The 25,100-nt window shown below is 38.6% G+C and overlaps 2 protein-coding genes across 4 annotated transcripts; both read right to left on the reverse strand.

Moving 5' to 3' along the window:
• Nucleotides 1-1,447: 1,447 nt before the first annotated feature.
• popdc1 (popeye domain cAMP effector 1) lies at nt 1,448-10,554 on the reverse strand. The gene is made up of 8 exons (XM_086154898.1): nt 10,441-10,554; nt 7,918-8,153; nt 6,827-6,951; nt 5,166-5,353; nt 4,916-5,024; nt 4,227-4,394; nt 4,001-4,142; nt 1,448-2,266 (listed from the first exon to the last, which is right to left on the reverse strand). The coding sequence occupies exons 2-8, from the start codon at nt 8,135-8,137 to the stop codon at nt 2,136-2,138; spliced, it is 1,083 nt and encodes a 360-aa protein (XP_086011024.1). The 5' UTR covers nt 8,138-8,153; nt 10,441-10,554; the 3' UTR covers nt 1,448-2,135.
• Nucleotides 10,555-10,746: 192 nt separating this feature from the next.
• popdc3 (popeye domain cAMP effector 3) lies at nt 10,747-18,988 on the reverse strand. Of its 3 annotated transcripts, XR_015106789.1 has the most exons (4): nt 18,259-18,984; nt 15,261-15,369; nt 12,212-12,552; nt 12,030-12,130 (listed from the first exon to the last, which is right to left on the reverse strand). XR_015106789.1 is itself a non-coding variant. In XM_086154897.1 (3 exons), exons 1-3 carry the CDS (start codon nt 18,762-18,764, stop codon nt 12,020-12,022), a joined length of 726 nt encoding a protein of 241 aa, XP_086011023.1. In that variant the 5' UTR covers nt 18,765-18,988; the 3' UTR covers nt 10,747-12,019. The 3 variants fall into 3 exon arrangements, 2 of the variants coding, with proteins under 2 accessions (XP_086011023.1, XP_086011021.1); XM_086154897.1 differs by lacking the exon at nt 12,212-12,552 and having other exon boundaries at nt 10,747-12,130; nt 18,259-18,988; XM_086154895.1 differs by having other exon boundaries at nt 10,747-12,552; nt 18,259-18,982.
• Between the last annotated feature and the right edge of the window lie 6,112 nt (nt 18,989-25,100).

The following is a 25,100-nucleotide window of genomic DNA, read 5'->3' on the forward strand; positions in this document are numbered from 1 at the left end:
TATGATTCCAAATAAGGTATCACCAGCCTCAGACTCTAGGAATAATGCTGCAGCATATCTCAGATAAATCACACAAGTGCCATGTTAAACAATCCCTGTCAAATTTGACACTCAAAACAGTTTCTACACAGAAAATGGCTTTCAGCATTATATTTTCAATAAAATTACAAATACGAAACACTTGATTCTCATGCTTTTTTGTTAATGGCTTCAGCTTTCACTCATTAATTGAGACAGAAACTAACTACATAGAGTGCGAGTTGAAGAGACATAATTTGAAAAGTTCTGGAATTGATGTACACTTAGCTGCATGGCAATGTATGGCCACATGAGGGCGCTCTACATCTAAATAATCAGAGCTATAGTAGTTAATACCTATGAAATACATGACGTTGAAAATGTAATATTAATGAAATTGGATGTTTGTATGTTCGACATGCATATGACAGTATAAGCATAAAAGTATCAATTTTTTAAAAAAGAAGTTCAGGGCTTAAGTTTTTGCATGAAATGCTATCGTGAGATAGTAAAATTGCAATGGCAAGGCTGTTTCCAGAGTCTTCAAAACTCTCAAGAAATCTTTCAAAAATAGAGGGCAAAATTTATACAACAATCACCTTTCAATATGAATGCAAAAAAATTGGCTACTTTTTTTAAACACTGTAATTTAAGCATAATTGACCGACCAAGCGCTGAATTGTTATCTTTGTGTGAGAAGATTAAGTTTTAAATGATTACATTACCTGGGTATTATATTGCACAAATTGTTTGAAAGAGTAGCTGGACCTAGTTTTAGCAGCCAAACTCACCCCAAAGGATCCGCATTAAAAGTAATGCAGTGAATGAAAGCTCGACAAACACAAACAGGGAAAAATACACGCGTACACACACACACACACACAGTCCAGATCATTGTAAAAGGCTGCTCAGTTCAGACATAAAGCCTGAGAAACATCTACTCATGTGGAAATTTTCATACTTGTCAATCATTTCTTTAGCTGTGATGTTCCTAAGAGAAGTTCATATTTATTTTTTTCCCTCTTTTCCCCTTTTACACCAAATGATATCCAATTCCCAGTAGAGTTAATCAGTAATGGTGGGCATCCCCTCCCTCAAACAACTATAATAGTCCTTGTTTGTCAGCCTATCATAGTGTGGCAAAATTTATTCATTTATTCAAAACTGGGAAATGATTTGTGCCTGTGTGAAATAACAGGGAAAAAATAGAAATAACATGCAACGCCACAATAACTACACACATATAAATAAATCATTTCTGTTTATGTGCTTTACATGCTTATGGTTGTCTGTCCAGCATCACAACACTTACTAACACAAGTCTTTTGCTTGCAGGTTTCAGAGTCCAACCACAAGGAGAGTTTTAAGGAGAACTCTGAATTTGTCATGAAGAAAATAATGAAAAATTGAAGAAAGGTAACAATGTAGGTTGTATAAAGAACATTTTATTTATCTCACTCAACTGTGCGTTTTTTTCTGTGCAAAAGTGATTTTTTTTTTTTACATTTGCTGTCCGCACACCATATCATCTTACATTATGTTTCAACAGAGTTTCTCAAAAACTTAAGTGTCATGTTGGACCTGAAGAGCAAAACAAAAGCTTGTAACACAAACACAACTTTCAGAGATATAACAGTGTGTAACAGTGTTGTATGAATTAATTGTCGGGGTATGTTTAATTGGGGGGTATGTTTCGTATTTAAAAAACATTGACCCCAGTGTCAAATGGAATACAGGTAGTAAAATGTAGGAACCCCCCTAAAAAGACACTCATTGCAAACTGTACATGCACACCACACACCACAACACCAAAAGGCCAAGAACTACTTATACTATTTTCACCCAACACTTTGAATATTTATCTTCCTCTGGCAACCTCACTTAACTCAAATAGATGGACATTAAAACACTTTGGTCGAACAAGGAAACTGAAAATATTGGAAATAACAAAAATGTTGGCTTAAAAAAAATTAGCAATTAACTTTGAGTTGCTGTTAACATTTCACTTTGTATACATTACAGAATTGTATCAAATAATTGAAGCAGTTGAATGGCAATCGCTTGGCTGATTTACATGTCAAAATAATACATAAATGACAGTTTTTATCCCATCCAGGTTATACTTCCTCAGTGGATGTGCTGGACAGGCGCCTAGACTTCAAGAGGGAGGAGTCAACAAAAACATCATCCTCCATGCCTTCCTCTATTGGCTTCATCTTGGACGAGGTCTTGGTGCCTGGAGATTTTTCTATAAATAACAAAATAAGTTAATTCAAGTAAAAGTAATTGGGCTCATTCTTGTTAAGGCATATTTCTCTGACATGCCATAAAAACAATACAGAAACTACTTGAGACTAGAGGGGAATATTTCAAAATGTGCATCCACACACATGCACTTAGATTTTGATTAGAAATCCTTTCTATCAGCACTAATTGTCGATGCATTTGAACACCCGGAGAGTTCTTTGATGGAATAGAACCAGGGCTACAGTGCTGAGCTAAAAGCATTTTGAAGAGAAGCCATCCACTCGGGGTGCTTTTAGTCAGCTCCAGGCTGCCAATACTGAAGTTTTCCAAAGGGTCTTCTCCAGATACACGTGTAATTAACATTGTGTGAATGAGACTGGAATAATAATAATCAGAACATTATTCCGAATGGCTTAAAGGTTTGCAGTTGATTAAGTCAAGATATTCGGTCTGTTAATTTTTTTTTTTTTGGTTTGTTTTTTTTTTTTCCTTTTTTCCTTCCATCCCCTACTGAGAGTGTGAAGTTAATAAACGCATTTTGTATCACCCTATAACATAATCATAATCCCGAGGGCAGAATAACCACGTTGCACCAAACATAATTAACTCTTGCATCTATTTCCAGAGTTTATATTACAGTCAAATACATTTTTCCTTTTCAGTTAATTATTGAGTTAGTCTTACCGGAGGTACTGCATATTCCTACACACACACACACACACACACACACACACACACACACACACACATACTGTATATACAAATTTATATATATATATATATACACTGCTCAAAAAATAAAGGGAACACTTAAAAAACACATCCTAGATCTAAATGAATGAAGTATTCTTATGAAATACTTTGCTCTTTACACAGTTGAATGTGCTGACAACAAAATCATACAAAAATGATCAATGGAAATCAAATGTATTAACCCATGGAGGTCTGGATTAGGAATCACACTCAAAATTAAAGTGTAAAAACACACTCCAGGCTGATCGAACTTTGATGTAATGTCCTTAAAACAAGTCAAAATGAATCTGTGTTGCTTCCTGAGTGGACACTATGATTTCACAGAAGTGTGATTGACTTGGAGTTACATTGTGTTGTTCAAGTGTTCCCTTTATTTTTTTGAGCAGTATATATATATATATATATTTACCAGATATTCTTTATATTATTAATGACCACCAGTCTGTTGTTATTTGGACATTTTCCAATGCTGTTTCTAAAGAATTAATGATTTTAATACATCAATATGTGTATAGGTTTGCATGTATGAACAGGACTGTCTCAGGAAATTAGAATATTGTTATAAAGTTCTTTATCTTCTGTAATGCAATCAAAAGAACAAAAAGTATATTTTCATGATATTCTAATATTTTGAGATAGGATTTTCGAGTTTTCTTAAGATGTAAGCCATAATCATTAATATTAAAATAATAAAAGGCTTGCAATATATCAGTGGATTTGTAATGAATCCAGAATGCATTACCTTTTTTTGTTTTTGTAATTGCATTAAGAAGATAAAGAACTCTATCACAATATTCTAATTTTCTGAGACAGCCCTGTATATGCAGGATAAGACGTTTCTGTATATGTCCATGAATGTTAAGTACAATCTCAAGCACAAGTTTTGCATTGCTCTTTTTTCAAACAAATTTTCTTACAAACTATGCTGCTCATCAAGGTTGGTTTTGAGTGTTCTAAGCCTGGATGGTAAGAGAAGACTTACGCAGCGAGGAGCCAGCAGAACCTCCTCGTAGAATCTGGTTCAGCACGTCGTCAGTGTCGCTGGTGCTTGCCATGCTGTTCCTCATCTGCATCATGGACAGCTGAGAGCACAGACTAGGCTGCCGGTCCATCTTTTTCACTGCCTGAGACACATGATTATCATTATCATCATAGCATTATCGTGTCACAACAAGAAAATTTTGCAAAGACAACAGAGCTAAATCCACCTTGTCGCTGAGAGTGGGGTCATTGAGAGAGTAAAGTTTGTTGGTAATGTCTTTGCCAATCAGGTATTTGAACACCTCATTGAGGAAGGTATCTGACTCCAGGAAGTAGGTGAGTCTCTCTCGAGACCAGCATAAAAACTTGCAGTTTTCTTCCGCCACTATGGTCACCTTTTGATCATTTAAGAAGGAAAAAAAAAAGGAAAACAGAATATTATTAACAAAAAGAACTGACAGAGGTGTTGTGTTTTCTGACATCAGAGAGAAAATTACTGCTATTTCGTCCAAGCACTCATCATTTAATTAAAATTGGAAAATGCAGATAAACACACTGAACTCAAATCATAGTTATAGTCTCAATTCAAACATCTATTCAACAGTTTAAACACTTTTCATTTATTTTCATATATTTCATTTATTTTTATACTTGGAGTGGTTGTAAATAGAATTCATTTGAAATAGTACAGCTATTTTAATGAAAAGGTTTGGTTGTTTCTTATGATTCATGCTAGAAGTATTTTGAGGTACTTGGGGAAGTTGGTAACTGGATGACGCTTTGATGCTTTGATTCTAGACCATGTAAACATTGTAATACTTGTTCTAAAGTTAACATGCCTCTGAAACCCCAACCCCCTGGACTATGTTTTTCTTGTCTTAAATCATCTGCTCTCTGCATCAAGTGTGCAAAATACCTGGAACTTTTCTCCTCTGTGCATCACAGTGGACCTGAACTCAGGAGAATCAATGAATGAATTTGTGTAGATGTTGTGGAGGAAATGGCCGCGGTATGAGACCTTCATCCTGTCACACAATTGTTAAAAAGCCAAAATGAATTTTTCAATTAAAAATGCTGTCTGAAAAATACACATTGGGAATATCTTGATATGCATTCACTTCCTATCACTGTATCAGTAATAGTCCGCCCATCTAAGTCACACATACTTTCCTTTAAGCAGAATACTGAGACGTTCATCCACAGAGGTCTTGTCCTCGGCTGCGTAGGTCTGGCCTCTTTTTAGTGTCTGAATGGTGCAGAACTGGCCAGTGAGCCTCTGAAACAAAGCCTCACGGACATGTAGCGGCTCAAACATCCGTTTGTACACAGATCTCAGCTCCCTGTCAATTTTGATCTGGCAGAGACAACACAAATTTTCTTTTATTATTTCAACATCACAGTAAGAACAAACATTGCTCATGTACCTGTCAAACATCACCAGACAGGGATATGGATTATACACGGCTTGGATTTTACACAGTAATTTTGACCCTTAAACAACAACAGCAAGAGTAATCACGCTAATAAAAATAACTATGATAATAATAGTAACAATGCTAATAACAACAACAAAAACAACAATAATAATAATAATGATGTAGGGTTACACAGTGGTGCAGTTGTTAGCGCTACTGCCAAACAGAAAGAAGGACCCTAGTTCAGTTCGAAAGGCCTTTCTGCTTGCATGTTCTCCCCGTGTCTGTGCTGGATTCCTCCGGGTTCTCCTGTTTCCTTCCACGGTCGACCAAAAATGGCCCTGATTTGTGAATGAGATCGCGAATTGTTGTTTGTCTTTATATGTGGCCCTGCCTTTCGTCCAGTGACAGTTTAATATTACTATTATCATTATTATGGGGAAGGTTCCAGCAGCACCCCCCTAGCACACAAACCTGAGTGCTTGGGTGCAGGATAACCAATATAAATAGTGAATGAATTAATGAATTAATAATAGCGAAAATAATAGTAATAGCAATCAAATTAAGAATTGTGCTGATGGTAATAATACCGGTAATTAGAATAATAATCATTATTAATCTTTGCAAAATTATTAATTATTGATTATTATTATTAATCAATATTATTAATAATAATTCAAGACTTCTGCCATCAAAGTGCTGTATAAATAAGAAGATTTGAGTATGATCATATGACATGGAAAATGTATTCATTAACTTTATGACAATTCTGTCAATGCTGTTGCCAAGTAGAGTAATGATTATGGAACAATTAACATGTTTCCCCAACTCTTCTTATTTTTTGTTTTTGGTAACTCCTATCAAGTTTTATATTGCAATTCACACTGTTCTAATGACAATATTCACTTGAATATTTTAAAAAACAAAATGGTCCTTAATCAGGATGTGATAACTTGTAAAGGACAAGAGAAACAAAAAAACAGGACAGTCATTTGGATGTCTGAGGCCCTCGGGGGCTAGTCCGAAAACTGATTGATTAATCCTTGCTTGTGGATTAAAAAAAAAAACCTTTTTGAATTCAAAGGCCTGGTGGTGGGGCACTGACGCGGGATGACAGGTCTTCTGTCTCATTATGAAAAGTCCCGGTCTGATTCTGTCAGCTTGTTTGGGCCCCTAAATCCCCTGGCAACAGACATGGATTTTATCAAACTTGCATCTGATTACCATGAAGCAGGAGGAAACCCACGAGGATACATGGCCTCCTTCTTTAGTCAGAGGGAAACTCAACCTTCAGTCTTTGCATAAATTCCCCACCCACATCCCCCAACCAAATACCTGCCGCCAGTATTTGACTTTAGAGTGTGACGTGACAGTCAGAACATTAACTGCGTTGCACAGATTCCGCAACTCACCGGTCTGCGTTTGTAGAGGAGGAAGAACAAGTGCATGAAGTTTACCACCAGAAAAACCACGTTCCAAATCATCACATCCAGGTTGCAGCGGTACAGAGTGGCCCAAGCAATGAAGAGACCACACCCTGTCAGAGAGAGGGATGAAGCACGATGAGTTCAGGAAGCGAGAGATACCATTAAAGTACAGAATATAACATACTGCGGATAAAAAGGATAAAAAGTTTTTGTTTTTTTTTTAATTAAGAATGATTTGGTTTAAAGAAAAGCAAATATCGAAATAAGTTCACTGAAGCGATTGTCATGGCAATCATGCTGTCATGCCTAACCTGCAGCGGTGCATTTTGTAAAACAACAACAACTTGGACTTGGATTTTCAAGTGCAACGAGGAAATTATACCGCTAAAAAGAAAGTGGGAGGAAATGACAATATGTAATTGTAAATGTAATAATATGTTTTAAAAAAAAAAACATTTATTTATATATTTAATCAATCCACTTTGTTTTATTTTTCCTTCAGACAGCAATGACAAGAAAATTAAATGAATCTACTGAGGCAAAGCTATTGTGTAATAGTCTAAGCAAAGATAATAGAAAATGCAAAAATATTTGGACATAAAAAACCTTCAGTAAGAGTAAATGTGTACTTGTGAGAAGGCAGTGTGTCAGGTTGCGCTGACAGCTATTGTAAGTTTTGTTTTGTTCCTCCTTCCCTTTTCTTATCCCTCTCTTTTCAGCTCTCTGAGATTTGCCTCTGCTTAGGGCCTATATAAATAAATGACCCCCCCCTGAATTTACAACCACATTTCTCATGAATCCTGCAGCTTCCTGCCACACCACCCCCACACAAAGTTCAAGATAAACATATTGGCGATACTTTTTCCATTCACCACTCTCTCCTCTTGTCTCCGCTTCCTTTCCCAGAGTTGAAAAAAGGCTTCTCTCCCGCATGAGAGGCTTGCAACTAAATCCAAATCTCTCAAATCCTAAAGCCCACATAATAAACTCTTAGACGGTAAAAACAAACAATCTAAGTAACCCTCATCAAGAAGTTTGAACGGGAACGGTATCGGTAGGTGGCGCTGTGAACAGACCTGTCATCAGAAGAAGGCGCAGCAAGATCATGTGCAGGCCTAGGTTGGAGGGGATGGCCAGGCCCAGCAGCAAGGACAGGTTCCCCAGATGGAAGAGGAAGTGGTGGGCCTGCTCCCACTCCTGGCAGGAGGTGGCGTTGGGCTCCGTGGCCAAAAGTAGCGGCGTGGCCGAGGGAGAGGGGTATGGCATGGTGAAGAGTAGGGGGGAGGAGGAAGACATTCTGCAACAGGGTCACCTTGAGGAGGAAGGTAAGGATGGAGGGCATGCGACAGGAGGAAGATGAATCGGTCAGGGCTAAAATAGAAATGCAACGATGCAGTCATAAAGGATTTCTTCTCATTTTCAAGGCAGTTTGGGAAGTATAATGCTTAACTGTGCTCCACATGCTGGTGATTGTGATCCCTCTTAATTCAACTTCTTTTCCTAGTCCCAACTGTCCCATCATCCCACTAAGTCATGTTCATGGTCTAAATGATTGAATTTTTTTTTCTTTATTTTTGTAACCTGGTGAGGAGCAGGTCCATCACATTCTTTTCAATAGAATGGTTCTCAGTGTTCTTAAAAAGAGGTCTTGTATAATACAAAACCAAAAATCAGAGCTGGAAAGTTCTGTTCCGTTTAAAAAACGTTTCTAGATTTTCAGTGTCTTTCAAACCACGGACCCTCAAAATTAGTTTGTGTTTGAAAAAAAATTTCTATTCAATCTCTTTTACAATTCTATCATCGATAAGATAATTCTACAAAAATACAGAATTTTGGCATACTGTGTTTTGTTTTTACTTGTAAAGGATAACACATGGTAATGGACAGGTTGAGCATTATTATGCAGGCAAAGTGGCTGCTTTATTTATTATTTTAATTGGTCTTTAAAATACTGCTTGATCCAAAATTTAGCCAAAGCTTCAATAATGGGGGTGAACATATCAAAAGTAGCTAAACTAGTACTGAGTTGATGGTATTATAGATGTACCGAAAATCTACTTTGCTGTAGGATTTGATGAATTTAGTACAAAGCAGTCGACAACTTCGGCAGACCAGGAACTGTCACCAAACACACCCCTTGTTTGAGCTTGAAGGCTTCGAAAAGCTCAGGGCTCATTTAGATTTTTTTTTTGATCTAAAGTTAATAATTTGGTAAGGCTCACATGATTACAATGCCATTTAAATGAAAAGGCAATTTGCAACAAAAGAACATGAAGTATGTGCAATTCAAGGATTTGTCCTTTACTAGTACAGTTCTGAGCAATCAAGTACCATGTACGCTGTCGCCACTGACAGTCTCCTGTGTTTTTGTCATCTCACTCACTTCTTTCAACAAAAAACATATTTGCGTCAATCAAGGTGGATAAGTGATGTAAACAAAATTTGGCAAATTTGCCGCAAAATAGGGAGTGGGCAGCAGGGTCGTATAATCCCTTAAAACCACATGCACACCGGCTTCTCTCTTTGCTGATGTTTGGAGCAACCTCCTCCTATTTGAAATTCTAAAGTTGCGTATTTCGTTTTCTATCACTAGATTGCCTCCTAAATATCCAGTTTTGTCCAAAAATAAGACTGATTCCAGACCCATGCAGTCTGGAATGAGGTATATGTTGAAAGAAGTCAGCAATCAAAACAACAACTCGTTGGTCAAAATAATTTGTTAGATTTTACATATATTGCAACATTACTGTCAGCAGAGTGACTGCGTTTAAAATAATTCATAACCATGCAATATATGTTTATGACCTATTATTACCGTTAATATTATTACTATTATTATTATTATTATTATTATTATTATTATTATTATTATTATTATCATTATTATTATTATTGGTAGTAGTAGTAGTAGGAGTAGTATTTGCAAGTGTATTTGCAGTCCCTATGTCCTCTATTGTAAGTCGCTTTGGATAAAAGCGTCTGCCAAATGCAATGTAATGTAATGTAATGTAATGTAGTAGTCTTTTAACACAAGCAGCGATTTGTTGCTGTTAAACATTATAATACCATCAAAAAACTAACGCACGAGATGAAAAGAATACATATACTGATAATACATCTGTGGACGGGTTTGTTGAATGGGCTGATCTGTCTTTCAGTTCATCATATTCAAACACCTTGATGCATTTTTGAGTGGCTGGTACAAAACTTCTTTGTTAATAATAATACACCAAACTGTAACTCTCCCTTGTATTTTAGATGAAAATGCATGCCATTACATCCTTTTATATTCCAACACAGTGCCTGCTTGTAGCCAAGTATTTCTGTTCAGCCAGAAATTTTAGGCAGCTAAACATTTTTTTTTTATTTTTTTTTTTTTAGTTGAGTAAATAACAAACAGTTTGCCTGCTCTTTCAGTCCCAGCTGCGTGTTCTTTCTGGCTCCAGAGCTGGGAGGGCTCCACGTAAAAATAGATGCGGTGACACACATGCAGTGACCAGAGAGGAATCTTTAAACACCTAACTTTCAAAAACTGCTCATCAGGGCACAGAGAAATGAGGTGGGAATAAAAAAAGAAAAAAAAAAGATATGTTACTTACCAGTTCAGATGCGGATGGGATGAGTCTGTGAAGGGGGAAAGAGGGAGGAATGGGTTCTGTGAACGATTCTACACGGAGAGACTGCAGGCTGGACCCTCAGATGGTGGGGGGGCTTCACAATGTGCGTCGCACATTCCACAGGGCTGACATGGAGGGACGAAAATGGACAAGGAGCCGAGAGCGGCTGAAGGTGCAGTGACCAAAATCTCCAAACGGTGGAGACAAAGCACAACTATAAGTCACAACGAGGGGAATCAGAGTGGTGAACACAGGAGAACACACTTAATATGCATTTAACATATTTTACTACAGTCAGTTTTATTTATTAGGGGTCCCAAAGGAAGCATTCACACAAAAAAGAAAAAACAATTGCATTCACAAATAAATACAGACATGGATACATACATATATATCCATAGATATAAATACATACATAAAGAGGGAAAATAAAACGGGCTTAATACAACTATTCAAAACACTGGTAATACCACTTAAAAAAAAAAAATCAAGATAAGATGCACAGGTATCCTAAGTAGGCATTTACATCCAAAAGATGAAATTGATCATTATCTTTTGAAAGAAATGTCTCATTTTATTCAGAAACCTTTTGTAAATATCAATATTGGTGTGGAGATTTAATCTGAGCATTTTCCCCATGGCGCTCCATCTCAACAGACAGATCAAAAGTAAAGATAAATTATTCATGCAAGTTCATATTTATTCAGTATTTTGAGTTTGAATAATAGTTAAGGTGCATTCAATGAATTAGGCTTTAAAAGTAAATAGATAAGATTTATAAAATTCAGCAAAACCATCTAATATCTCTAAACATGGACTATAAAGCCGATTCTCTCAGGAGTCTATTTTAGAATGAAGTAAATTCTAAAATGGAAATTGGATGGGCAAACTAATCAAATTAATTTGAATTTAATGACAAAATGTTTTCAATCACTTCATTGCCAAACAAACAAGTTATTAATGGTTATTTGTTACTTTGCATTTTATTTTAGAAACAAAGACCACTCAGGGAAATGCAGATATTGGACAAAAGCAATTTGAAAAAATCAGGTATACTTATTTCTTTAGTAAAAGTCAACCAGTGCTTTTCAGAAGCTTCCCCTAGTACTTTGTATTACACTTAACAAAAACCCATCGCTGACTGAAGCAATGTGCAGAGTGAATCATTTCTTTTTTGTAACAATAAATTAACAATTTACATTAACATTTCACATTTTCACAATGATCATATCTGGCTGTACAATGACACAGTAGTACAAACACTGAAAGCCTCACTATAGAGCCACAATGTATTTAAACACGGTGAATAGTGGACTTAAACAGATAAACTGTAAAATCATACTTTTTAAGGTGCACAAAATAAGCAAGTTTTCAAAATCTCTGAACAAAGTGCAATGTGGTAGCAAAAGAAAATAAAGGGGCACTTATTGTTACACTGATATTTATTTTTCTAGTACAATTTTATTCATCCAACGATACATTCTTGTTTTCCAGGTCAATTGTATTTTCTTGTTTCTTCTCCTTTGTCTCTTGCTTGTCTGTCCTCCCCCTAAGTTCAAATCTAATTGTGTGGGACGTACATGAAGAGATGAAAAGTATCGCTGGAATCCATTAACAATTGTGCAGGCGCTGAGAAAGTCTGCATCCTCTGCACTCCCTCATTTGGCCGCCCCTGTCATAATTAATGTGAAGAAGTATAGTATAAGTTATGCCATGACGAAGACTATATCAACATGATTAGACGTCCACCCACTGTTCTCTGTGAGCCACTAAATTGTCTGCCGCTGTGTGAGCATCTTGGTATATGGGTGAGCCTCAGGCAGTCCTTCCACCCTGCACCGGCACTTGCAGGAAGACATCTGCCTTTTCTAATTCTGTCCCTGGCATGTGACAGTAACTCGGTAAGCGGAGGTCATAGCGGTGTCCGGAGCAGTTGAAAGCCTTGTCGTTTAGGGAGTACAGCTTATCTGCAATGTCATTGCGCACAACCAGGGCGAAGATCCTGGCAATGTAGCGATGCTTCGCAAAAAGCAGATAGAGCTTCTTCCTTCTCCATGCCACGTATCGACAAGGGCTGTCAGCCCAGAGAGTGACCTGCCGGGGATTGAAACACGACAGAATAAATGACTGAGGCAGTTTAAAGTGGGCCAAAGATTCTAGAGGGATCTACTGAAATCCAAATCCACTCAATTGACAAGTCGGAACAAATAATAGATATCCTTTCTGCTCTGTTTGTGGAGCAGAACCTGCGGACAATTGTCAATACTTCAACATCAGCAGACCTTTTTTATTGATTTACTAAAGGACGTAGGTAATGATAGCAAAATCTATCAAGGGTATCGGTATGATACTATAGGCACCTCGGTTTCTGACTAAATAATTATACCATGATTTGAGAGCTTGAGTTATATATTGGTTCTGCAAATGAGTTTGGAAACCATTTCTTTATTTCTAGAAGTTTCTTATTCCTTATTCTTGGTGCTCTGTTCTACAGAATACACAAAATTCAATCTCTGTCTTTCTCTTGCGATTAAGCAGTTAGTACTCTATGTTGACACGCTGACTTCAGGTCACCTTAGGTCATAACTAAACATAGCTTGTATCCAGGTGGGTGCCTGCTGCATTTACAACTGACTGATCAGATCATTTCACATGGACTATTTAACCCCTTCATGCATGGCGGTCACTACAGTGGACAGCTATTAAAATTTTTTTGACTCAGTATATCATGGGTCATGCATCAAAGGGTTAACTGTAAGCTCTTCACCAGTGCTCTAATTACATACAGATTATACCTAAAAACTAAAAAGGGATTGGGGTCTAGATGATTACATGGTACAGTAATTTTACATTTTGGCATCAACTCCTGAGAAAAGAGCATTTGCTAATTAGCCTATTTAAATTTTTACACTGATATGTGGTGGTAACTAAGTTGAAATGTTAATACATTTAAAAATGGAAATCAAAAGGAATCAAGTGCAATGGAAGCAGACGGAGAATAATAAAACATGTGAGAAGTGTCCACGATCAAGAAAGGGTCCAAAACATTCTGATCCCTTGGCATTGTAATCATATGACCTCATTGTTCATTTTTTGATTCGCCATCTAAAATAGCAATGCAATGGCATCCTGTACAAGACAAAATATCACATGTAATTGATGAATCTCAGACACATTGTTTTATGTGACAATCGCAGGGAATTAAGATGTTTATACACCTGAGATAAGCTGTCTTCGTAGAGAGGTTAATGAAAGACTGTTATATTATGTAAGATCTGGTCTGAATTTATTTACTTTCAAATTTTTTTCCCTGGGAACTACACTTTATAAAACTGAAGTTGTTGGTTTCTTTTTTTTTTCCATACACACCTTTTCTGTTACTGGTGAAAGGATTAGGGGAGCCGTGGCATTGACAAGACATCCAGTCCTTCTGTCTCCAATCTGAACTCATCAGCAGACTTCTCTCCATGGCACTTGTGTCTTTTGTTATTGTTGGTGCCCAGATCAGAATCAATTTTGCAGTGAAAGACCAATCAAAATTCTGACTGAATCCCCTCTTTTAAGTCACTAAATGTGAGTGGTTAGGTTTGCTCTGGGGGGAAATTTGAATAACACTGTGATAACAAGTAAGTGAACTCTCCTGGATGATAACCTTAACTAAAGCAGAGAAGTTGTACATATAGCAAGTACAGCTGCTCTAAGTCTGCGACTGATGCACAGGCAAACTCCTCCTGCCTGGAGTTTATGTGTTACCTCCCTGACACAGGGATAATGTGAGCCCCAGAACCATTTATATCAACAGACGGCTCAGAATCAAAGCTGTTAAGCCAGTCATCTCTCCATGACTGCCATGAAGCAAACATTCATGTATTCACCAACTGCCCATGTAAACATTTTATTCCACCAGGATGAGACATCTGTCAGGATATAAAGGGAATGAAAATGTTATTGTTGCTGACACCCTTCCTTTCATATTTTACGAACATTACTCTTAATGTTTCGGTCATTATTTTTCATCCCATGATAACAAAATATCTACTGCGCTAAGACCAAGGTGGAACATCTCATATCCACCCCCCTCCAAAAAAAAACCAAACCAAAAAATAAAAGAAAAATATAAATATGTATACTAAATTCATTGGAATTAGAATGGAAACAGTTAACCAGCTTACCTACACTGGCACAAGATTAGCCAGCAGCCTCAACTAACATTTTAAAGCTACTACCAAATTAAAAACATTAGCATAAGGACAGAATATAACTGATTTTCTATTTTTATAATGACAGATTTACAGAAAATTTAACTCAGGGGAATTCAGTGTTAGCCTGCAGAAAGATGTGCTTGACCAACAAGAACCTATATATGTATTGAACTTAAAGATTAACCCCAGGGCTAAGTAAGTATTCTTTGCAAAAATGGGGAAACCCGTAGGCTTAATGATATATGGGATAACAAAATAAGATTCCTTGAATCCAAGAAAAAAAATCAGAAACCAGTTAGTCATTTTGTAATTCCAGCTTGTATTGAGCTGTGAGATGTTACCACAACTCTGACACCATCACTGGGACCAGAGGAAAAAATATAAACCCAGCATTATACAATCACTCCAATTTTAATATGTGGCTAGTGTGAAAAAGTCAGTGGCTTCTAATGTTGACTCAATACCTTTGTAATACAAAGTTTTGCGCTTGTTTTTTATATATTTGGCAAGGTTAAATGGTCAAATTCAACTTGGAATGATAGGAAAGGTAGGAGTCGACATCCAAAATGCTCACTCGCATGCGTACGGACGGACAGTGACCTGGAATATGCCCTCTTCTGAAGGTCTGAGGGAGTCCCATTCCGGAGAATCCAGAAACTGGAAGGGGTAGATGTAGTGCAGGAACTCCCCATTCACTGTCACTCGGACTCTGCAGGGGGCAAGCAGCAAGTATTAAAACCTTTACAGTATCCCCACTTAACACACTGAACACCTCAGCTGACATACTTCACAACCCTAAATGTGAATAAATTGGTGATTCACAAAAAGCCCCCTCCAAAAATTTAAATATGAGGTGCGCCAAACTGTTGGTTAACAAGATATAAACATAAAAGGTGTCAATATGTAGAAATGAATTGTACTAAATCATATTTTGAAAGAGTAACATGGTGTTCGGTTCGGTTCAGTGTTCGGTTTTTAGACCACAATTATTTATTCTTTATCTAAATGATATTTGCACAGTATCTGGTATTTTCATTTGTATTTTATAAGTATAATTTTAAGATATTGTGCATCTATAGACGTTGGACTATTTAAAGTAGTAAACAGTAGCTGTGTCCCTGTGGGTTTTCAAAATGAATTTATGGTTTGACAGTGGTTTGTTTCAGAATGGCAAAGAGACAACAAATATTAAATATAGATGTGTTTCAGTGTTTGGAGTCAAATTGTGGAATGAATTGAACTCAGAGATGAGTTATAGTTGTTAAGTTTAAAAAAATGCTTTAAAATGTCAAGTAATTAAGGGCTATCATTTGAGTGATGGCAATGTAGATTAAGGATCGAAGTGTAGTCGTGTAACATTTGTAACATTTTTGTTACATTTTATTGTTTTCCTATTTCGTTTTTCTTTGTGTTTTGTCTATCTCTAAATTTTGGCATTGTTGATATTCCACTTTTTCAGTGTATAGTATACGATGGGCATAAATAAGCCTTGAGTTACAGCCTGCTAATTTTTCTGTTTGTAATTGTGAGTAGTGTATGAAGAATAATGTGTTGTTGTAAAAACTATAAACTGAAATAAATATTTTTCATTAAATTTCCATTTTCATTCATCGGTACAGATGGCTTATTGACTTGGATGACTAAAATCAAACAACCCTAAGGAGGTATCCCAAATGATGACCACTTGAAAGGTTCAGATGAATTACACAAGGTATGCGTATGTGCACACACCTTGTACATCAATTGAAAACCGTTTTTTACATTCCCTTTGCAGCTCAGCACCTTCTGTTGACAGAAAATTAATAGGAACATGATATCCATCAATACACCCAGTGACTCCAGGAAAGTTCCCATAGTCAAAGAATGTATTTTGTGGGTAGTCTGATCATCAGTATCATGGTATTTGATGTAAATATTTCCCAGTCCACATATTGTTTTGCAGACTGCACTCTTTTGCAATTGATTCACTTAATACACCACACAAATCCACTGGATTGGAAGGTGTGGAAGGTTCTGCACATCAAAATCCTCAAGGTAATAAGTACTTGTAACAAAGGAGGTATCGGGGTTCACATCCGTGAATTGGAGAGTGAATGGTTGTTGGTCTATATGTGGCCCTGCGATCAACTGGCAACCAGTCCAGGTGTACCCCGTCTTTCGCCCAATGACAGCTGGGACAGGCTCCAGCACACCCGTGACCCTGACTGCAGGATAAGTGGAAGTGGGTGGATGGATGGATGGATGGATGGATGGATGGATGGATGGATGGATGGATGGATGGACGGATGGATGGACGGATGGATGGACGGATGGATGGATGGATGGGATTTAGACCAAGATTAGCTCTCATCTACCTTCAAGAAATTCGATTATTCATCTCCAGACAAGGTTAATTCTTAGAACACTATGTTTTAGCAATGTTTTAGCAATTTTTTAGCAAAAAGCAATTTCATGAGAGGTTTGAAATGGGATTTAGTCTAAAACTAGGACTTTTTCCCTAAAGGCAAAACTGGCCCACAGATTTTTTTGGTCAGTGGTTTAATAGTTTGACAGTTCACAAAACTGTTAATGTATTTTGAGGTTTTTCTTCTTTTTTTTTTACTTGTCTAAGAGACACTCCCTCCACCTTTTTTTGTCTTACCCGACCCTTTCAAGTTGCATTAGATCATTGGTTCTTTACCCCAGTTCGACCGAACCCCGGGGCTTCACTGAGTCAGTCTCAGGGGTTCGACGGAGGTCAAGACACAGACCTGACTCGAATAATTCAAGTCAGGTCTGCTTGGCCAATGCTGGCTGCAGGTGATCATGCTACACAGGTGAAGCTGCACATTTCTGAACTGGTCTCTCAAAGGCAACAGATGATAAAGGAGGGTTTTGTGAATGCGCACATCGATGGCTGGAATGCAGAACCTCCTATCTGAAAAAAAACACTTTTTTTTGAAAATGAAAAAAACGTTTAATTAGATTATAGTATGGTTTTTGTTAAAGATATTCAAGAGTATTCTATTGTTCACAGACTTTATTTCTATGTTACAATTTAAATATACAATGCATTTTACCGCTGACAATGCAGATAAGTGTTTTTTTCCTAATTTTTTCTGCTACTTTGTGCACATAGGAGTTTTGTCATGTGACATTTATGTCAAAAGAAAGAGCGGGATTATCTTGCAGATAGATTGAAAATGTGGAGCCATCCCATGTCTCACCATTCAATGTAAAAACCCCAAATCGAAAAACTTGCAGATAGGAGGTTTTGCATTCCAGCCATCGATATGAAATCGGTGGGGTTGAGTAACTCCAACAAAGTTATTTATTTGATTTTATTTATTTTTAGTACCTCCAACAAGGTTAAAAACCAGTGCATTAGATGCTTCGGCAGCGTGCTACTGGACAGGGATTGGTTTATGAACAGTTGTGACGTCACAAATTGATCTTGCATGAAAAATCGATTCACGGGAAGACGTGGGCGTTTTAAAGCGCTTTTAAAGTGCGTGGTGCGTTCAGATACCGGTTTGCAGCTCAGGATATGCCGAAGCCAAATATAAAGTGTACCGGCGCGGCGATGTCACACAGGTTACGTGCGTGTTTGTGTGTTCACCTGCCAGATAGGAGCACCGACAGCTTATCGATAGCGGTTTTGCCCTCGACGGCGAAGCAGTGGTCCTTCTCGATGGTTCCGACGTCTCCGTCACAGCAAGCCACTATTTTCCCGAAGTGCGAGAGCGACACGCCGAGTTTCTTGAACATGCAGTTGTAAAGCTCCTGGAAGTCTTTGTCGAATGAGACATTCCGTAGTCTGTAGCCGACGTGGAGGACTTGTCCGAAACACACTCCGAACAGGGCGAAACTCCACAGGAAGGAGTCGGTGGTGCACAGGTCCGACCAGGACCAGAGGGTGGAGCAGAAAAAGCCCATCGTCAGGAAGGTGAACAGGTAGAGAAGTCCGTAAAAGCCGCTTCCGCCCATGAAGCCGAGGAGGAGGAAAATGTTAGCGAGGTGGAAGACGGACCCCTCCGAACCGTCCTTCCACTCTTCGCACAAAGGGTAGGCGGACTCGGTCTGCTCCACTGTGAAGTTCATGGCCTCGAAGTCCGGAGGCTCCATCTTTCCAAAAATAACAATAATAATAATAATAATATGATGTAAACTGGCAGGGAGCGTCACGTAAAGTGGCAGTGGTTGTGGGAAGCGTTCAAAAACGCCGCCCGTGTGAGGCGACCCGGCGGGATCGTCAGTCGAGCGCTGACACCTGACTGCGATAAGCTGACCGATTCCAGTCCAGATTAGACCGGAAATGGAATGAGAGGCGAAAATAAAAGTCTCCTGTTTTTCTCTTTCGGCGTTAAATGTGTGGGAAATCGAGATGTGACGATCGAGTTGAAGCGCATGTGGATGACGAGTGACTTTTTGTTTGGAATACATAAATGAATTGGGGTTGGGGGGTTTTTTGGAGATATCTTTTGTTCATCACCTCAGCCCGTTTATTATAGAGAAACATGTAATTACCCTGATTCACATCCAGTCCTTGCCCCGGTCCGGATCCCTTATCTTATCCAGTTACGGTCATGTATAGTTGCAAATAATGATAATGATGATCATGATCATCATCATGATAGTCAGTAAAACAAGGTTTTTAAATGTGATATTGCATTGTTTTTCATGTTTACTCATTTTCAGTCAACATGACACCTTCGGCTTTTGATCTTATCCAACAAATAAACAATAGTAATAATGAATTTCAAATAAAAAAAACTCCTCACATCAGTTTCCCTGCCTCAAGGCAGGGAAGGAGTCATATAACCTGTTTGGAATTACTGAAAAAAATGGCATTTGTTGTCAGAGTATAAGTAGTGACTGAGTTATATTGATGATTAAAACAATTAAATAAAAAGATGCCTCCAAAAACTATTCTTTGTGTATATCTCTCTATATCTATGGATCAAAAAGGACAAGTGTGATTCTTAATGTCCTGGAATGAAGCTGGTATGGGTGAAGCGGGTCTGATGAAACACAAGAACAATGAAGTCACAGCAGGCCTGCAGGGTGTGTGTGTGTGCGTATGTGTGTGTTGGGGAAAAGGGTGAACTCAAGTTTCTCCTCATTAATCAGAGCTACGTCTTCCAAGCAGGTGGTGAGTGATTTTTGTAGGCCAGGAAAGCATCAGCCCTCCCTTTGTGTACCTGAACAAGGTGACTTTGACTTTTCACTCGATGTGAGAGGGTAGGTAATGTATATCTAGGACACACAGAGACCCCCGGAGCCGTGTTCCACTCAGGCATTCATGAGCTGCAACAGTTGTTTCACACAAGATCATGGTTATTCACTTGAGGGGGCTGATGACATGGGAGAGCAGTGGCAGTGGGGGCAGATGATAGCTTTGGAGCTATTTATACTGACAATGACAGAACATGGTGAGTGTGTGTGTCAGGAGTGTGCACATACATATGTTTTACACCATGCATAAACATCTGTGATTTAACTCCAGATATCATAAGTCACCTGAGACCTGCTAAATATAGAACATTCCAGACATGGACAGTTTTTGTGTGTGTGTGTGTGTGTGTGTGTGTGTGTGTGTATGTGTGTGTGCAGGCTTGCCTGCTTATAGACAGCATCTGCACAGTGAAATCAAAGAATGCAGTGACGAAATGTCTTTTAGTAGCACTAATGTCGGTATGTATTCCGAGAGGCTTGCATGACCAGTTCCACACATTGTATCTGTGGCGCTGTCCAGAGACAGTAACAGCAATAATTAATTTGCTTCAGTAGACGAGCCTTATCATTATCTGCCAGTGGGCTTATTTATAGACTTCTCGGCATGGCACATTTTATCTTATGGGAGGGAAGCCGGGGTTCTATTCTGGTGCCATAGTGTCTCAGATTTCACCCCACAAATGCCAGCAATCAGTAACTATTGCACTTTGCTAGGCATTTCAATAAAGATAATTCAAGCAGAATAAATACTCCATGGTAACACATTCATGTCAAAATCTTTCCTATACTGGATCAAAATCTGCTGTCTTTATTGTTGGGTTTGGAAGTCTCCATGGTGATCCAATCTCCTGTAATTTTAATTATTCCTTTTCTCTGCTTGAACACTAGCTTTAGTTTCCCACATGAAGATGCCTCGTACTGCCATTGGCAACTATTGTTTTAGGGCAGAGAAGAAAAAATACTACCCAGCTGTGAAATCATTAAACAGAGCTACTAGAATATGACTAATTAGACCATATTTTGAACAAAATAATTTCCCTCTATATGTTTCAGAGATTCAAGATTCAAAGTGTTAATTGTCATGTTTATGGAAACATGTTTCCCTGTACAATGAAATTCTTACTTTGCTATCCGCAGTGCATCTAGATATGTATTAATAATAAATAATGGTAGTGTAAACAATATTCTAAATATGAACGTTGAGTGCAGCTTGGTGTGATTCTCACAAAGTGCAGGTGCAAGGATGAGTGCAGTTTAAACGGACAGTACTTCCATGTGCAGGACTGGCCGCTCTTCTGCGGACTCTGCGGTGGTAGATGCTCTGCAGAGAAGGCAGTGGGGTTCAGGTGATCCTCTGCTGTCTTTACCAATTGATGCAGGCGTCTGCGGTCAAGAGCGGTGGTGCAGTCGTACAACACAGTAATGCAGCTGGTCAGGATGCTCTCAACAATGCAGCTGTAGAAAGAGGATCTTAGGTGACATGCCAAACCTCCTCAGCCTCCTTAAGAAGTACAGCAGCTGTTGAGCCCTCTTAACCGTCTCCATGGTGCTGCGGGACCAGGTGAGGTACTCGCTTATGTGGGCACTCTGAGAATCCCTCTCAACCTCAAGACCTTGGAGGAACACTGGCTGATGATGTCTCCTCCTCTTCTTCATGTCCGCCATCATCTCCTTGGTCTTGTCCGTGTTTAAGCTGGGGTTGTTGTCCTCACACCACGACATCAGACTGGCCACCTCCATCCTGCAGGCATATTTTTGATGTATCTTATAGAACAATCGCACTCACACAGAGGTTAATAGAAAAAAAAAAACAGTTGTGAGATCCTTACTTTGTCTCTGCAGATAACTTTAGGTATCACAAATGATGTGAGAAAATGGATTCAGAGTTCTAAAATCACCTGAATATTGTATTATATTGTGTTTGACTCTGATTTGAATGTAGATGTCAAAAAACCCTAATGAATAAATGTACTGTTTGACCTCCTATCTGGGCATTGGAGAGAAAAGTGCACAGTCACAGAAGAAGCTGGATAATCTAATCTTTGCCGGAGATTCAAACAATCTGTCAGACAACTATAAGAACTTTGAAAATTCGCCCAATACAGTAGCTTACGTCGAGCTAATTCGGCCATTATCTGTCCAGACATGGCTTTATTGACCCTGTAATAGACCTCCATCTGAGCACCACTCCCCTCTCATGGAAGTAGCACATCTAGATGAGATTTGACAGGTTTGTTTTTCTCTATTTCAGTGGCAGGGACTTGCAGGCACCTCTTAGATAGGACCCAGGCGAGTGAAAGGTGTTTGTGCCCCATACTACCCCGTACTCCGAGCTGCAGAATTTGAAATGTGGAAGAAAATTGTTCAGTGAAAGTGAACAGAAAGATGTGAGTTCTATCATTGCTTTTTTTTTAGAACTTCCTACCTTGGCCAATGCTGTCATGCATCTGTCAGGGATTGAAGGTACACAGAGATGCAAAAAATAATGCCCATTTATTCTTTGTAATCGTGTTTGATCAAGAGACTACACTCCCGAGACATGAATCCAGTCTTTGTGCCTTCTGCTGTCTATCCATCAGGTGGACCAGAAGCCTTGTCAGTGTGTGTTCACAAATCTAAAACTAAAGGAAACAACAGGAAAGGAGCAGATGGAGGATTCAGCCCCAAATAAAAGAGATGGTGCCAAGCAGACATGGCCGCCTTTCATTCTTTCTGCATAATGAGGGAGTAGTAGACAGGTGATTTCTATCTGACCTTTTTTCAGCGTTGCCCTAGAGACGTCTATGGTTTAAGGGAACACAGACTTTCTCTGCTCTAAAGGCCAGGAGAGAAGAGAGAGTAAAGGCTAACATTGTTACACGAACATCTTCACATACGCTCTACAAAGCACAAAGACGTTAAAGGGCAAAAGTCATGTAAGATCTGCCCTCCCGATATTTTCACGATATTTTCACAGATAAGCACCTTTAAATTCATGGCTACCATTACACTTTTTAGAATCAAACACAAAACCTGGGACAATTGAGAAAGAGCAGTGGGTCACTAAATTTCTCTTAAAGTGTTAAAATGCATTCCTTGAAAACAATTCATCCATCAAAAATTACCCATGTTCTCTCATTGGATTTTGGTCCAATTCAGATAGGAGCTGCCGTCAGGTTTAGTCTGCTAGGGACAGGATGGTTACAGGCAACATGGCACAGAGAGTAAGGAACAATTCAAACATCAAATGTGTAGCACAGGTAGTCAGGCAAGGGACAGTGGAGCTACTTTTTTCCTGTATACAGATTCAGGAGACAGACAGACACGCGTGAGAGACACTGGGTATGTGCTCACCATGATCTGGCGCTCTGCAAATGGGATCCCGGGAGTTTAAGAACACCAGGATTGGTGACGGGAGAGATAGGAAATACTGTAGGTGTGCAGCAGCCCCCTGAGTAAATTATCCCCAACCTGCATGAGAAGGAGATACAGGGAAGAAAAAAAAAGATAAACATGCGCAAGAACACAGCTGCCTGAGCTGTGACAGTGTCCTCCTGGAAAAAATGTCAACCATTATACTTCATGTCCATACAAAAAAAACAACAATAAAACTAGTTTGTTGCCGTTGCAGCTTAATCCTTCTGCAATAAATAAGATTGCTGAAACAAACAAATCTGCAGGTTTTCCCAAAAGAGTATATTGTCAAAAGTCCCTACAATAACATTTACATAACAATACAATACAGTTTATAGAAAAAAATAACATTGGCTATTGTTTAATTTCTTACCATTCATTTCTTTCATTACTGAATTTCAGTACTGCCTATATACATTATTGCTGAAGAAACATGTCCTTCACACAATATTGTTGTTCTCAAAAGTCACCTCAAGGCGTTGTCTGGGTACCTTGTCTTGCAGATGACGGGATTTTTTTCAGATTATCTTGTGTGTTGAGAGAATTTTCAGGACAGGGGGAATTTTACCATCCAGTGAACCAACTAGTCCATTTCTGCAACTGCTATCAACAAGGCAATTTTAAAAAAAGAACAAAACAATGCTTCAATCACAGCAGTTGAGGTCATGTCGGTCAGAAAACAGAAAACCCACCTGCCCTTTGTCGATAAACGCCACCTGGTCTTCAGCTAACAGTGGGCTTTCAACAGTAACAGCTGAGTGTGGGAAGATGAGCTAATGTGCCCGGCCATGACTAGTTGCATTTTTTTAAGGGGTAAAGTGCATGTTCAGAAAAGTGCAGACCTCTTTGATGACCAAAAGGACGGTAAGACAAGTAGAAAATGACAAACAAGTATAGTGAAGCTCATCTCTGGACTGCGTGCCATGTTCAGACTATGCAATGAAGCACATACACCATGGAAGAAGATTATAATATTACTTGGTGGGGGAAGGATCTGAATTTGCCTCAGCACAAATCCCAAGAAAATCTGTCTGGAAGGCAGCTTTACAACTCAGGTGGCCGCTGTGAGTGCTCAATGAAGGAGGGTTGGGCCGGAGCAGTGAGGGCACCATATTTGGTCAGACCCAATGACCTTCCAGAGATTTCTAAGGGTTACTATGGTTTTTTTCCATTTGTTGAAAGATGATGTGTTACCAAGACAACCAAGATGCTAGCGTCATTACATCCCACAATGCTCTCATATTGTCTATTAAGTGTCTGACTGATATTTGCTGCAATCTGTGGGTCCAGCATCTTGACCTTGATACTCTGATAAGGAGGACAGGTATATATTTACAGTTGTAGGGCAAAAAACTGTGAAAAAATACAGCTACTTTTCACATTTAGCCTTGGTGTGTTTCAATCAGCAGAGTACTGGACGACTCTTAGTGTGTTTTAGTCCACCCACTGGCTCTCCACTTCACTGTGGACAAGTGCAATTCAAGACTGATTCTCTCTGGAAATCAACTTGTTTTAAGTGATTGGCTGACCTGTGTAGTGGACAGAAAGGTCATACATGGTTAATGGTAAAAAAGCAGCATTTCATACAGTATAGTACTTGAAATATTTATTTGTACTATTGAAAGCACCTTCTCATTTATTTAGTTGTTGGAGTTGAAGTACAACATTCAATAACAATTCAAACACTCATATTTGAATGCACAACTATCAGGTGTTCAGCACCTTGTTTATGGATTATCTAATAGTGTCTTTATTTGTTTTCGCTGAACCTCGCCGAACCCTCACCGCCACCCTCAAAGGAAAAACTATTTCAGAGCAGATAGAAAAGGCTGA

Source organism: Fistularia commersonii, chromosome 11 (assembly GCF_037954325.1).
Source record: "Fistularia commersonii isolate RoL2024-O1a breed Wild chromosome 11, RoL_Fcom_v1.0, whole genome shotgun sequence".
Taxonomy (NCBI): Eukaryota; Metazoa; Chordata; class Actinopteri; order Syngnathiformes; family Fistulariidae; genus Fistularia; species Fistularia commersonii.